We start from the raw sequence: 15325 nt of genomic DNA, 5'->3' as shown, positions 1-15325 counted from the left end.
GTTCTGCTGCTAAGTTTGTTTGGAACTATTTACGTTAAATAAATTGAGCAAAAACAGTCACATTGACATTATTCTCCTAATTTATAGTTCTGCGCAGAGCGGTTTTTTCTGTGTGAAGTTTTGTTCATTTACTTCGAATTCAAATGAGCCTCAACTGCCACGACCTTGTTAAATTCTTTAAAATTCTCTTTCATTTGCCCATTCAAAAAATGCACACACATCATCACAAGCATTCTCTCATGCACCCCTGCTGGTCAGTCTGTGCACCCCTAGGGGTGCATGCACCCCAGTTTGGGAACCGCTGCCCAAGAGCAATGAATATAGAATTTGCCAGCAAAATTGGTCGGTGTGAATATTATAATAAGAGAGTTAAACTGTTCTTTTGTGCTATGCTCCTGATTCCCTTCCACAGAGATGGCCTTTGCCACAGGGTGCTTTCTAAAGTTGCTTAATGAAGGAGGCTTACAGTGGGCTGTGATTGACAAAGGCCAATTTAATCTGCCTATTAGTCAAACTCACGGTGGGAGCAGCTAATTATAGTGAGAGTCCTTCGTTTTACTTTGCAAGAGATCTTTTGTAGCTTTAAATGATGCAAATCGAATTGTCTGAAACATCTCTCTGAGCTTTTGTCCTGTTATAAAACAGCTAGTTCCAGTTTCAAAAGTGCTGATAGAACAGTTCGACAGCACTGGGCCTTTTTCCTCTTCTATCACTCTGCTTGTTAGTGTTGATTTCAAGACAGATTGTCAATCTGGGCAATACTGGTGGGGATTTTTTGAGTCAGTGAATCATTAATTTACCCAATTCCTTCAAACCCACTTATTTATTCCATTATTATTAAGTGCCTTTATGAATGAGTCATTGAATTATTAATTTAACCAATTTGATCTAACACACTAATCATTCAAGAACAAAAAGTAATTTTCTATGAGTGAGTCATTGAATCGCTCATTCAACCTATTCATTTAAACCTATTGATTCATCAACATCCAAAACTGCAAAGATACTTCTTCCGAATAAATATTTATTAGTAATTGTTTTAAAAAAGTATGATCAATATAGTACAGATATGTGTAGATTTAATGTAATCTAGACATGCTACAGTACATTTGTCATATTGTCATTATCATGTCACCTACATGTGGCAGTTGCTATTCACAAACCTGTAGCCTCATGGGATGGTAAAATGTCAACTCACAAGACTTTTCGGCTGCTGTTGTGTAAATAGTGTAAATTCTGACATAATACTCTTTTTACATACTGTTTTTTTTTGTTGCCTACTACATAAATGCACCTACTGTATGAGTGTGTATGAGTGAGTCATTGAATCATTTATTCAGATGATTTGTTTAAACACACTGACTCATTCAGGTATGAAACAAGTGAGTGAGACATGATTTGCTCGATGACAAAAAGTGATTAATTCAGAAACAAAACATCACTACTGCGTGTTTCTTAGAGAGAATGGTTCACTCTGCTCTTTCAGAACAATTCCTGTTGATGATGTAAGAATTCACTTAATAACATAACTGGCCATATTATGTTTATAAAATAAAAACTCAATATTAACATTTTTTAAAACTGAAGCTTAGAGTAAAAACATCATATTATATCACACTTCAAGAAAATCCTGCTTCGGTTCTGAATATATCAGCACAGTTGTAATTACCAGTGCCAAATCACAGGAAGTCCAGCAGAATCTCACTGTTTGTGTATTGTAATCAGGTACCAGTGTAAACAAACAGAAACACATTGGTAAGTACAACAGCAAATAGCCACTGAAGCATCTGCCATCCTGTCCGCATTCTCTTTTTGATGTCTATGCCAGCTGGCAGAGGGCACTGGGGGGCACGGGTTCATCTATCCAGCCGTGTTGATGTCACAACCAGTGGGTCACAGTCTGGGGTGGCATCTACACTCCATTTCAACCCCTCTCTCCAGGGGTCTTAGGTGTTTGCTTAACATGGTCACCAAGACCATAAAGCTCTATTAATCCATCACTCTGTGCCCCTGACAGGTGGGCAGGTGAACCCTGGGGCACCCTCAACACACCATGCCAACAAAATTGAGGAGGCCAGAGCCTTGGTTCAGATCGATACACACCCACCCGGAATACGAAATGAGTCTGCTATTCATTACAAGCCGTAACAACCCCTGGCTCTGTCTCATTCATCAGCCCGGGCTGGTTCTGCTCAGTTATCATCTAACCTCAGAGTCCGTGGGTAAATAAATGATGCTACAAACCCAAGCAACATCATCAGAGAGAGAAAGAGGGATGAGTAGTAGGAGAGAAGAAGTGGGAAAACCCTGAAGTCAGCTGCCTAAGGGCCATCGGGCTCTGCTACGCCCACCGTAGTCAGTCATTCCATACATCTATCATGCTCACGACCAATTGGATTATCTGTCCTTGCTTGTAATTTACAAGCTCAAGTAAATCCTGCTACACGAAGGACAAACTTTGAGGCGTAAGCTGAGTTGTCTTGAGAGCAGCGTGAAACCTCAGATGCTATTTGCCACGCCTCTCCGTCATAACTCGCTGTTTATGTCTACCATAAAGTTTACAGACTCGTTTTTATATACAACTGAATATTATTTACGGCGCAAGCCAAATCATAGAGCACTGTAATCAAGGTTGATGCCATCGCCTTGGACCGGCATACTGAGGACAGAGCGTTTTGGATAGTGTTTCCCAACCTTTTTGTTTTTCTGTCCCCTGACAGCCTCATTAGTAGGGCTCGGATATGCTAATAGCCTTCATCAGCATAAACAACAAAACTATTAATATTAATGATAAAGAGGTAAGTGGAAAATTTCTGAAAAAAAGAAGAAGACATTATGAATGTTTAATTCCGTATTCTATAAAATCATGAGATTAATTATGATCGATGCAAACATAATTATGTCATTTTTGATACATTTAGTAATTAATTTTGTAAACGAAGTGTAGTCGCTTTACATTTTTACATGCATAATGTTGTAAATATTCAGCACTTTGCACAGTTTGCTTCGATATTGTCAGAAACCTTTTAGTTCTCACAGTGATGGGAACCATTGACTTACATCTTATGAATCACCCAGCCTTTATGGTTTCAGCTAAAAAAACAGCAAATTCGCCTTTTTTGGATCTCTAATATATTTAAAATCACTAAATAGCACATACTGTATTCTACCACAAATTTGACTGATGCTAATTTATAGTGTTACATTTTAGTTTTAAATTTCTAATATAATAAAGATATTATTTATTCATATTTACATTTACATTTATTCATTTAGCAGAAGCTTTTATCCAAAGCGACTTACATTACATTACATTATTTATTATTGATATTAATATATTCTGTTCTTAAAAAGGTACTGTGTTCAGAGCTACATAGCGACACAAAATCCCCATGAGACACATATATCCCCCATGTTGGGAATCACCATTCTGACAGAGAAAAAGCTATCAGAAAGGATGTAAAAAACCCTCCACAGATCCGTCCTTCAGCCCACAGAATGTAAGGCTCTTGTGCTTTGTGTCTGTGACGAGAGGAAGAAGTTTCTGAAAACAAGCCCCAGTCTGTGTCTGGGAGAGCAGCTGCTCTCAGACTGTTTATGGCTGTGCTGCCATGGAGGCTCACAGTGTGAAAGTCGACAGTTCACGCTGAATTAATTATTCATTCGGAGGAACCTTATTAAAATGCATCTTTTTTTTTTCTCCCTTGAATATAATTGCAAGTAATAAGCCAAGAGGTCAACGAGGCATTTACAAGCTTGATCTACCGTCATACTATCCCAGCCCTATGTTGTTTTAATACGCTAAATGAATATGAAGGGGTATGGTGTTTTCATCATAAACTGTTCAGCGATTAATGATTCCATCATTTTGGGGGTAATTTTCTCCTATCTGCCTGGGTTGGGGAGGAGGTGTATTCGGATCTTATCAAGGAGAATTGAATGTAAAGACGCAGCTTCTATTCATCGTTTGATCCATGAATATAGCTTCATATGTCTGAAGCCCCTGAAGCGTTCTCCAAAATGATTCAACTTAAGATTTTTATCCAAGTCAATTTGCATCAGTTCCCCTGTCAGCAGTTCCCCAACTGACTGAATGGAAATGCAAAGACTACGTCAGTAGCATTGCTCACACAAAAGCCTCCAGATATAATACATACTACAGTTTTGTCACAGCAAAATGAAGGTGTGTTCTTGTCATGTTGGAGTTACTATAATTATGAGGTTCCGGTTCATAAAAAGCATTCACACAAGCATAAATGCCATACTTTAATTTAGCTAGTACACAGCTGAATGTCCAACTAAACTAACCTATAACTTTATTAATAAGCCTCTTGCATAATGACTATTATTTGTAGTGCTGTGGCTTTGTCCATTGATAACTCAAATCACACAGTTTCATTTTTGTGCTAATAGTGTTACCATAAAAATACATAATTCTAAGTCAGAGGATGTGAACAGCCCTGAGTAGAACGTCCAGAGTTGTCATCTAGTAATTATAGTTATTATGGCATGGTGTGATCACAGCATGTCTTTACATTAAAATTTAAGGATACTTTAGAAAATCAGGGGTAAGTTTCAGCTCTGTATCACGTCTACAGTAGATGGACATCTGGCTCTGAAATATATATATCTGAAATATATATATATATATATATATATATATATATATATATATATATATATTGTGACTATAAATCAAAATGTAAAATATTATTGTTGTTGCTGTGTATTAATAATGAACAATATATATATATATATATATATATATATATATATATATATATATATATATATATATATATATATACTAATGCTAATACTAATAATAATACTAATGCTAATACTAATACTAATACTAATGCTAATGCTAATAATACTAATAAGTAACAATAACAAGAACAGCAACAATATTATAAACTATATAAATTATACATTATTATTATTAATACTAATATTATTGTTTGTATTATTCTATTATTATTTCTATGGTAAACTATACAAGTTATACAACAACAACATATTAATAATGAACAATATATATATTTTTTTTTGGCAAACAACAACAATAATACTAATACTAAAGCTAATAATACTAATACTAATACTAATACTAATACTTATACTTATACTTATAATACTAATACTAATGCTAATAATACTAATAAGTAACAATAACAAGAACAGCAACAATTATTATAAACTATATAAATTATACATTATTATTATTATTATTATTATTATTATTATTAATACTAATATTATTGTTTCTATTATTCTAGTATTATTTCTATGGTATACAAGTATATTTCTAGGTATATTTCTAACTATACAAGTTATACAACAACAACAATAATAAGTATACATATGTATTTGCATTCACATTAAATGTGTCAGATTGACGTTTCTAATTATATCAAATTATATTACCTTTCCTAATATGAAAAAGTGAAATTCTGAAAGATGTCTTTAAAAACCTTTTAGATTCATAGTAGTGATACAGCCAAACTGATCCAAAAACTAGAACAAAAAGACATTAGAGCCATCTGTGTTTTAATATAGAGCATGTAGAGCAGGGATAGGCAACTCCGGTCCTAGAGGGCCACTGTCTTGCAGATTTTAGCTCCAACACTGATTAAACACACCTGAACAAGGCAATCAGTGCTTCCGGGATAACTAGATAGATACAGGCAGGTGAGTTTTTATGAGGGCTGAAGCTAAACTCTGCAGAATAGTGGCCCTCCAGGACCGGAGTTGCCTATCCCTGATGTAGAGGATTGTAGGATCATAAATAATAAGTAAGAGGCCTATAAGTGCTTCAAACTGAGCTGTGATACTCACAATGTGTAACTGCAGGTAGTCTCCGAGGCCCTGGCTGCTCTCCACCTGCACCAGGATGGCATCACTCTGCTGGCTGCTGAAGCCCACGGCCAAACGGTCTGCCCTGGTGCTCGGCCGATCATTGGGAGCCCATGTGTACGTGATGAGTGCTCCTCCTCTCCCAAAAATATATGTGGTCCCAGCTGCCAAATGAAGGAAGACACGTAACATGAGCTAAGGATTCAAGGATGTTTCATGAGACCAAGGAAAATAAGAATGAAAGTGAGATGTGGAGTGTCACAGCAGGAGGGATGCAGCAATGTGAATGTGTGAGGCAAGATGGATGCTAAAGAACCATCTCACATCGCATATTTGCCCTATGCTCTGCCTCGTACGAGATAAAAGCGTCTCTGTCTTTAATAAGTTGCCATCTGTTCTGATGTGCCTTGAATGCTCATTTGCAACGTGTTTCCAAAAGTCATATTCAGGACTGCCATTTCAGAAACAAGCATCCTGCGTCGGCTTGGAGCTGAAATGTTTTATTGGCCTTGCGAACTTCACCAACTTGCCCTCTTGTTGCTCTTGTTCCTCACCGCATACTTAGGGAGCTAATATTTCACTGCCATTGGACATGGCATCGAATCACAGTGGCTGTATAGAAATGAGTATCTGAAATAGAGCCAGGGCCGTGCTGCGTCAGCATGGTAAGAAACCACCGCAGGGCGGGACGGATGCCCGACATGTTTGAAACTGCCAAGCTATCCGTGCTGAAACAGCCCCAGAGAATGAACCTGGGCAACTGTGTTGACCGATTTGCCAGGGTTAAACGAGAGGATGTAATGTGAGCTGCCTCACTGTTGAAGCACAATAGCACAGTAATGGGCAAATGTGAACAAAGTCCAGCTATACTCAATGAACAATGTAGAAATACACATCAAGAAGGTCCCGGAAACAAGACACATGAAAAACTATTAAATATAATGTTTTTTTACAATATGTATTTTTTTCAATTACAGCTGATAAAGCTAATTAAATTATTTTAAAGGCAGGGTAGGTGATTTTCTTCCGAAACATTTTTTTTGTTTGTTATGCTGTTTGAAAGTCTCTTCACATTCTGATACCAATTACTAAGTTAATTGGACTAAATATTAAGGATGTGGTATTGCGATATCAAAACTGTCTTGATATCATTGTGGTCAAATGACGATATGAAACGATAGGTCTTTTGGGCAAAAAATTTAGTTTTTAAAATATATTTAAACTTCTTATTCTAACATAAAAGGTATTTAAAGTTGTGTTTTGGGCCATTGTGCTTTGACACAGTATCTGTCAAACAAACTAAAACCGAAAGCACAATACTGCTTAATCCCTTCATAAAGTCTGTTGATTCCAAACGAAGTGCACACTTTGTTCAGGTGATCAGCCCGTGATCCAGTGTTTTCTGAGCCTCAGAACAGATCCATTCACAGTGAAGGACTGCAGTGAACTCATTTATTACATGTGCTGTGAGTTTAACGCGCGTTTGGCTTTGGAGATTAATTTACTGGGAGGGTGGAATCTTATGCTATCAAAGCTAGCTTGCTATTGCTAGGTTTTCAGTAACCGTCTGAGAACAACTTCGAAAAATATTCGAAGAAAAATATTAATGGCAACATATTTTGTTAGTTGTTGGTGGTTTGTACTGGCTCACGGGGACTGGCTGCTGCATTGCAGTGGTTTGCCATAATTTTTCCTTGTGTGCATCCGCTTTTAAGGTGTGTTGCTTTCTTTATGGACTTCATCATGGACTGTGGTATACTCTTTCAGTGTTATTATTTGTCTTTAATATGCATTTTGTGTTATTTTTCAAGTTATTTTCCCCCAGATGCATTTTTATGTTTGTTTCATCATCATCATCATCATCATAAAAAAGTATGAAGTAAAATACAATTAAGTTATTTTATATTTCATTTTATTTAGCAATAAATCATAAAATTAAAAAATATATAAATATATAACGAATATAAATATAAGTATATTTCAGGAACTTTGCAATAAAATCTCATTTGTTATCATTAGTAAATTCATTAACCAACAATAAAGCATTTGATATTATTTGTAAATACAACTGTCTTGTTAACATGTTAGTTAACAGACAGAACTTTTGATTTTAATAATGTATTTAAATCAAGTCTAAGATTAATAAATGCTCTAGATACTGTATATTGCTCACTGTTTAATCATTTGAACTGCATTACTAACCCTTATGAAACAAAAATATATTGCAGTATATTGGAAAAAATCATGTAATATATTAGGCATATATTCTTATATATATTAATTTTTTTCCAATATATTGCAAAACATTGAAAGCGGCAATCATTTGTATATTTTGCAATATATTATATAATATATGTATCATCAATATATTATTAAATGTATTCAAATATATAAAATATTAGAAAATAAAAAGGGAAAATAATATATTACAATATATCACAATATATTTTAAGAAATATATTGGTAAATATATTTTCCTTTTGTAAGGGAATATTGACCAATGAAACCTTGTTAAAACTGTTAACAAAACTTTAAGCAAATTCCTAAAACTACAAGCAAGAAAAGTTTTTAAGCAGGAAGCTGGAGAAACTACTAGTGCTATCTTTCTTGTGCTTCATATTTTGTTATCTAATGAAATAACATCCACACAGTCTGTTCTGGAGTTGCAAAGTACCTCTAACATTATTCCAAAGCTCTACAAACATCTGTCAGGTGCTCTCCGTTTGTCACGCTCGACACTCGGCATCTGCTGTAAGGCCAGATATTTACTCATCATTGGAACATTGAGACGAGGGTTCGCTTGAACGCCCTCCCAACTAATTAAAGGTTTGCTAAATAACTGACCTCCCACTTTTACCTCAAATCTCACCTAAATACCTGGATGCAAAAGAGGTGCCACCTGTCATTCCTGGCGCTTGTGGTCGTCTAAATGAGCAAACAGAGGAGGTGCGGGGAATGTAATTAAGAGTTCTGGCGAGTGGTCCCCCAGGCGGGATGCGGGTTACAGAGTGCCGAACACCTGCTCGTGAAAGCTGCTAAATAACTTGTTGAGTTTGGGCCGCCTCGCATCACAACAACTGTTCGAGCCGCTGAAATATGAGGAACTCATACACATGGGATCAATCAGGCCTATTCATTTAATTGGAGCTAAAGTATTTGTCATCAGCATTACACTTGCCAAACTCCGAATGAAAGTAAGAACCTATATTGGCTATTAAAGTCAATTAAAACTGGTTGCCAGTAATTCAGTTCAGAACTACAACATAATATAAAGTTTAAATCAAATTATAATAATGATAGTCTGACCCTCACTGATGTAAGCAGCATGTAATTCAAATGAAAGACAAACAAACTGCCTACCTACTAACTTTTACGTCAATGGAAAATTTAGAGTTCATCTACAATGCCCGATTTTTTTTTTTACATGACACACGTGGGATATTTTTCACATAAGCCAAGCTAGACAAAAATATCAGGAACAAAGCCACAATGTGTCTTGACCTTTGTGACAGGCGCAGTTTCATTGAGAGACAAAAACTGACTCATCTCATATTATTCTATTAAAAACAGCTTAATAAGTCCAGCCTCAAAGAGATTAAATATATATCTTTTTAATAAAAAAATGATGCAAAATATAGTTTAATGGCTGTTAAGGAATATTTATGGATGGGAAGCTTCTCAGTTTGTGCACAAGTTGGGTTGTATAGTGTACCACTTTGCTTCATAAACCACATATAGCGTCTAGACAACCCACGTGACTTCATTGGCCCAAGGACGTTTTTTATGGGACGTTTAGCCTGACGCTTCACAGCAGAGGTGAAACTTAACCACTGCTATCATGATCCAATCAGAAAGTGTATAAAGTCTCCAAAACAGAATTGATTTCCTCATTCAGAAGGAATACGATTTTATCGGCTCGGTTATTTTCTAAATGTTGGAATCTGTTTCCACTCTATATCATTTTAGGGTTGTGCTAAACAAATCAATATCACTTCACGTAGGCCTCTGATAATGTTGTCTGCATTAGATTGGTTATGACCTATACTCATTTATCTGCCCTTGAAAATTATGACATAAAACCATTCGTAGCCTTTTCTACAGATGAAAGAAAGGATGCTTGTTTTTGCAAGTAAACATTTGCCCAAGAAAAGAGGATGCTGATATGGTACATTTAAGCCAGTACTGGGCACTCTAAATATTTCTATTACTCCACAATGGCTCTTTTGTCAGGCTTTAGTGTAGTGGAACAAGCAAGGGCCAGTGCATTAAGTTCCTGATAGGTTAAGCATTTGTAAACACTGTTTAATTCAATAAGCACACTAAATGAACTGTCCACACACACCGTCTTTGGGGGAAAAAAAAGTCTTGGAGGCAAAAATTCAATTTTCCTGCTTCAGTTACTCCCTGTAATTCAACTAAAAAGACGTGTGTGTATTGAACAAGATAAAACCATTTCCTGAGCCGTGTGCCATTTAAAACTACCACTCACAAAACTTTTATAATCCCGACTGTATGACACAGGACTTTTGGGCAGGATATATTCAAGTGCTTGTCCCTTTGTTAGGCTGTTACTGTCACAGACATGAATCATGGTTTGCGTGCTGTCGTTTTAAAAGCTGCATTAGTGAGAATTTGATTAGGTAAAAATGTAAGACTATATCTTTATATTATAAATGCTAAAACATAACATAAAGTAAGCTGAACAAAATCAGCACGCACACAAAGGCTTCTGAATAAATGTAGAATCACTTAGCTTAGAATAAAATAACAATTTTCTCTCAAATCTTAAGACTTTTTTTTTTGTTGCCTAGAGGTTCTGACTAAATGTTATTTACTTTGGTCTGTTTAAAATGCAATAAACAAAAAGCAGGAAATATGTGAGTGAAAATATGCAAATATGTACAGAAATACATGAAAAAAAAACATAAGTAAATAAGATAGTGTGCCTGACCTACTTAAAGAAAAAACATTACGATGACTAAACTGAAGAAAAAGACTGTATAAAATGACTTAGTTTTTAGTTTTATTAATTTGAACACACGCACCCCACCAAACACACACATATTTTTCCTCTTTAGTCCACTGTATATATATTTAATAGACTAAACTTTCCAATGGTGTTTAATCTACCCCTGATGAGATTTTTAACTGTGTGATCCATCTTTTCTTTTACTTCTAAGATTAATAAACATTCCACAGAGTTGTCCTATGGTAATATCACATCTCGTAACCCCGTGGGATAAAAAGCAAACACATAATAACAAAAATAAATGAAAAAGAAAACTTTTTTTTTTTTTGACTACATCACCTCCCCAATGAACAGTTGAGCAAAGTGAATTATTCTTGCTCTTTTCATACAGCTCCGAAACGGGTTTTGCATGTTTCTTCTTTTCAACAAGGCAAACAACAATCTCCAATAAAGCGTTGGGATTGGATTTCACTGAGAGCCCCTGTGAGATGCTGTGATTAGATGAGCTCTGTGTATGGAGGCTAAAGGGAAGTGAGTAAGCAGTGCAGTTATTTGCTGTGCGTTCCCAGATGCCCTCGGACGGAGGGAGACTGGAATCATGTCCACTGGATCATGTGTGAACAGGCTCAGTCCTTCTGGACATGACATTCCTCATAGTTCTGGGAACCAAAGTCAGCTTACAGACACATGAAAGTGGCCAGAGATGAAGAAAACTACACAACGCTCCAGTGATATTTGTGCAAGATTTCACATTTCTTGAACTAATTATTCCAAGTGATGCTGCAGTAATGTGTTAATGAGCATTACTGCAGCAAGGGTATAGTGCAGAATAATAATGAAAGAACTCGCTCATTTTCCATTGTCTTTGCGCAGGCAGAGGTAGACCCCTACATACTTCAAATGAACAATTTAATCTGATACATGGGTTTGTGTATCCATAAATTCAAGATATTCAATACTTTTGGATCAGTTTCTTTGGTTAAACATTTACATTAAAGTTCTTTTAAAAATAGATAGACTAAGCTTGGCAAGACAGGTCTCCATTCAAGTCCATTCTTTGCGTTAATGGAATTGAGACAAAGCCTCTGACAAATAAAGTCACTTTTGTATTTCCCCATCCAATTTCTGAGTGTTTGCTTTTATGCTTGATATTGGTGTTAAATTTACAAATATACTTGGCTTCATTATATTTTAATTGGAATTGTGGTTAATTACTTTATATTCTAATTTCACTTCAAAAATTAATGTTTTCGTCAGCACATAATTTTTTGTTGCGGTATCAAAGGCTTCTAAATATAGAATGGAAAGTAATTAGGAGTGGGGGGCATAAAAAAAGATAAATGAATCTTTTCTCTCTCTGGATGTGGAGGACTGTATGCCAAAAACAAAGCAGCTGCCGCTTTTGGGACGACTAACATTTTTGAAAGATCCATCCCAAGTATTTTTTTTTCTTCTATGGATTCATTTCAACTGCTTTGCACTGTTTTTCTTTTGCTAAGTGTTTAGCTGCAATATTATTGCCAGAATGATCCATCCAGCTCAGCAGTTAGAAAAAAGCTAAATAATTTTGTAGAAACCGTGATACAGGATATTTTGAGAAATAGAAAGTAAAAACTATATATATATATATATATATATATATATATATATATATATATATATATATATATATATATATATATATATATATATATATATTACTCCACATTTTTAGAATGGTAGTGTATTACAGTTTCACAATTGATAATAATAAGATAATGTTTCTTGATCACCAGTTCAAAATTTGAATGATTTGTGAGGATCATGTGACTTTGAAGACTGGAGTAATGAAGCTGAAAATTCAGCTTTTGCCAGCACAAGAACAACTTACATCTTAAAATAAATCTTTTTTTTCAGGGAGCATAAAATACTGTCATAAACATTCAAATCGTTATTTTTAACCTTTTTGCCGCAGGTTTTGACCGAAGTCTTTGAAGTTTTGAACCTTGCATATGCATATTTTTTTCTGTACTTGAACCAACTTCTTGAAATATTTAAATATACATCAGAAAGGAACCATTATGACATATTTCATTTTAACTTCAATATTTGAATCATGCATAGCACAATTAGCTCAGACTCTATAGCATTCATTTCCTAGGTATTTCATAACACAAATGTAAAATCAAGTCTGTTCAAATATACAGCATGTAGCATGAAACACGTACGTATCTTTAGCATTCGGAGACTGATTAACCTTTTGGATAAGTTTGCCTGTCAGTCAGCGTGCAGCACTCATCAAGGTAAATGTGAACACCCATCATTTGCGGTTCATTAAGTCCACGCATTCAGTCAAACCCAGACGCTTCTGACACCTCAAATAACTTGCAGCACTCCTACAGAAACCAAGTTAAGGTCTCTCTTGTTCCATTGGTGCAGAAAAACAGAACTATATAGCATAAGTTTATACCAGATTTACCTTCTTATTGGCATGAACAAATATCGTGGCAACAATACTCCAATACGCTATAAAAAAAACTGAGCAGACATGTTATTTCCAGCAGTCTCAATGCAAAATCTGCAAAGGAACCGACGCAGTCTACTTAGCATTCTTTTCAGACACTCACATGTTTTGCAACACAATATTTGCTTCTCTCCCACAAAACCATTCTACGGGTGCCAGGGTGTATTAACATCCTACATTACACAGGATAAACCACACCGGATTTACACTTATTTTCCCACAGTGTGGAAGTAGACTTTGAGACTTGATAAGCAAGCTCTGCGGGCTAAGAACATCCTGCACATTTCAAACAGGAGCAGCAAATATAACACTCTGTAGCAAAGTTCAAATAAGACTAGGGATGCGAGAACAACCAAATAAGATCTAAACACTAAATAAGTCCTTTTAGCACTTTTGTGGGGTCTGTTAATAGCGACAATGCTATTTACGGTATGAAAAAGCAATCTGAAAAAGCCGGGCGTGCAAGATTTAATTGAAACCGACCTGGAATACATTTTTTATGGGTTGTTTTCCAAAGCTTGCAAATGAAATTCATTTTATGGTGTGGACCAATAATAACACTGTGGGCTCTCAGCCATAACAATAAATAAGCTACACGACATTTGAAAGAATAAATATGAAAAAATATTTTTCTGTAGGCATTTTCTGATGTCTAATCGCAAAGGAAACAAACAAATTAGCAGAACTTACTTTCACCTGAACATTAGTGTTTTATCGAAAAACTTCTCTGGATTACCATATTAACTTGGTTAATCAAATCTAAATGGGTTTTTAAGTTGACAGTGTGGATGGAAATCAAATGAAGACTTGTACCCTGCAGTCAGGCTAACTGCATAGCGCTGAAATATTAGCAATTTTCTGTAATTGCGGAAACCTGGCAGTGAATTACTCTCAGTGTGAGACGCTTCGGCGAGGGACTGGACTTCCCTCTGAGAGCCGTTTATGAAGTTGCAGGCATCAAATTTGATATTTCAAACTGTCGGACAATTCTGAGCTAAAGATTGTTTACCATTTATACTAATGTGAAATCTCAGGTGGCTTTCTGTCAGTTAAGGGTGCAGTTTGTCATTTTTTTGGATGCTACAATGCTTCAGCTTTGGGTTTTATAATTAAAGGAAACTATATTTCTGCAGCACTATTCTGACTAGCAACAGTAACTCAACCAATGGCGCGAGTTGGGGGCGTGGCTATCAGTTTTTTTTTTTTTAAATCTATTTTGGACTAAATCTGTTTCAAAGTCATTATTTCCTTTGATTATGCTAGTGGTATCAAAATTACATCCTTTACACTTAGACTGGCAAACATCAGTAAGAAAATACAAGCCCTACCTTGTTTACCGAGGTGTTTTCCGTATGAGGTGATATCAAATTTGTAGTATTTATTCACTGTTTTTGTAGTGCGACACCTTTAAGCTTCACCTTAGACGATAAGGTTTTTGAAAAGAAAACTTGCCTGGTTCATTGATGTTTTGCAAAAAGAACTCTGTCGCTCGTATTTAGCTGCAAGTTCAGATGAGGATATTGACAGATGAGGCTTGCTCAAAAGTGTAGCAAGGGGTCAGATTAAGCTTTATAACTGGCATATCTACCAGGAATGAGTAAATGCTACTGTAAACAGTTGAGTCTCTTGAGGTTTCTGATGCACTGCTCTGCTGCAGAACTGTAAGCCATATAACTTATTAAACCTCAAGATCCAGGGTGTCCTATTTTTGTTGGCAGCTTCAATAAACAAATCAGTGCATTCCCACTAGGGCTCTGTACGTGCACCAGAACCCCCAACCATCAATTCACAACACAGTACAAACCCGTCAGAACTCCATGTGTAATGAAAGGACAGGCAGTACATGCAGTATTTGATTAAAAAAGACCAGGAAGAAGAGCTGAATAATTGATGTGAAGATAATTTTTTTTAAATAGATATAAAACATATCACATATGTTTAAAAAAGGTGAAAATGTACTCTAACACCTTAGATTACATGTATAACAGATTTCTATC

The 15325-nt window shown here is 35.7% G+C and overlaps 1 protein-coding gene across 18 annotated transcripts in view; it reads right to left on the bottom strand.

Annotated features, from left to right (window-relative positions):
• nrxn2a (neurexin 2a) overlaps positions 1 to 15325 on the bottom strand; it is a 336553-nt gene that overhangs the window by 46512 nt on the left and 274716 nt on the right. For all 18 annotated transcript variants that reach the window (XM_026195944.1, XM_026195946.1, XM_026195947.1 and 15 more), the window contains one exon: positions 5839 to 6020. In XM_026195944.1, coding sequence (XP_026051729.1) covers positions 5839 to 6020 — 182 coding nt within the window. The remainder of the gene's footprint in view (positions 1 to 5838; positions 6021 to 15325) is intronic.

The sequence above is a fragment of the Carassius auratus genome, chromosome 21 (assembly GCF_003368295.1).
Source record: "Carassius auratus strain Wakin chromosome 21, ASM336829v1, whole genome shotgun sequence".
NCBI lineage: Eukaryota > Metazoa > Chordata > Actinopteri > Cypriniformes > Cyprinidae > Carassius > Carassius auratus.
This window is presented reverse-complemented; position numbering and strand designations above follow the sequence as displayed.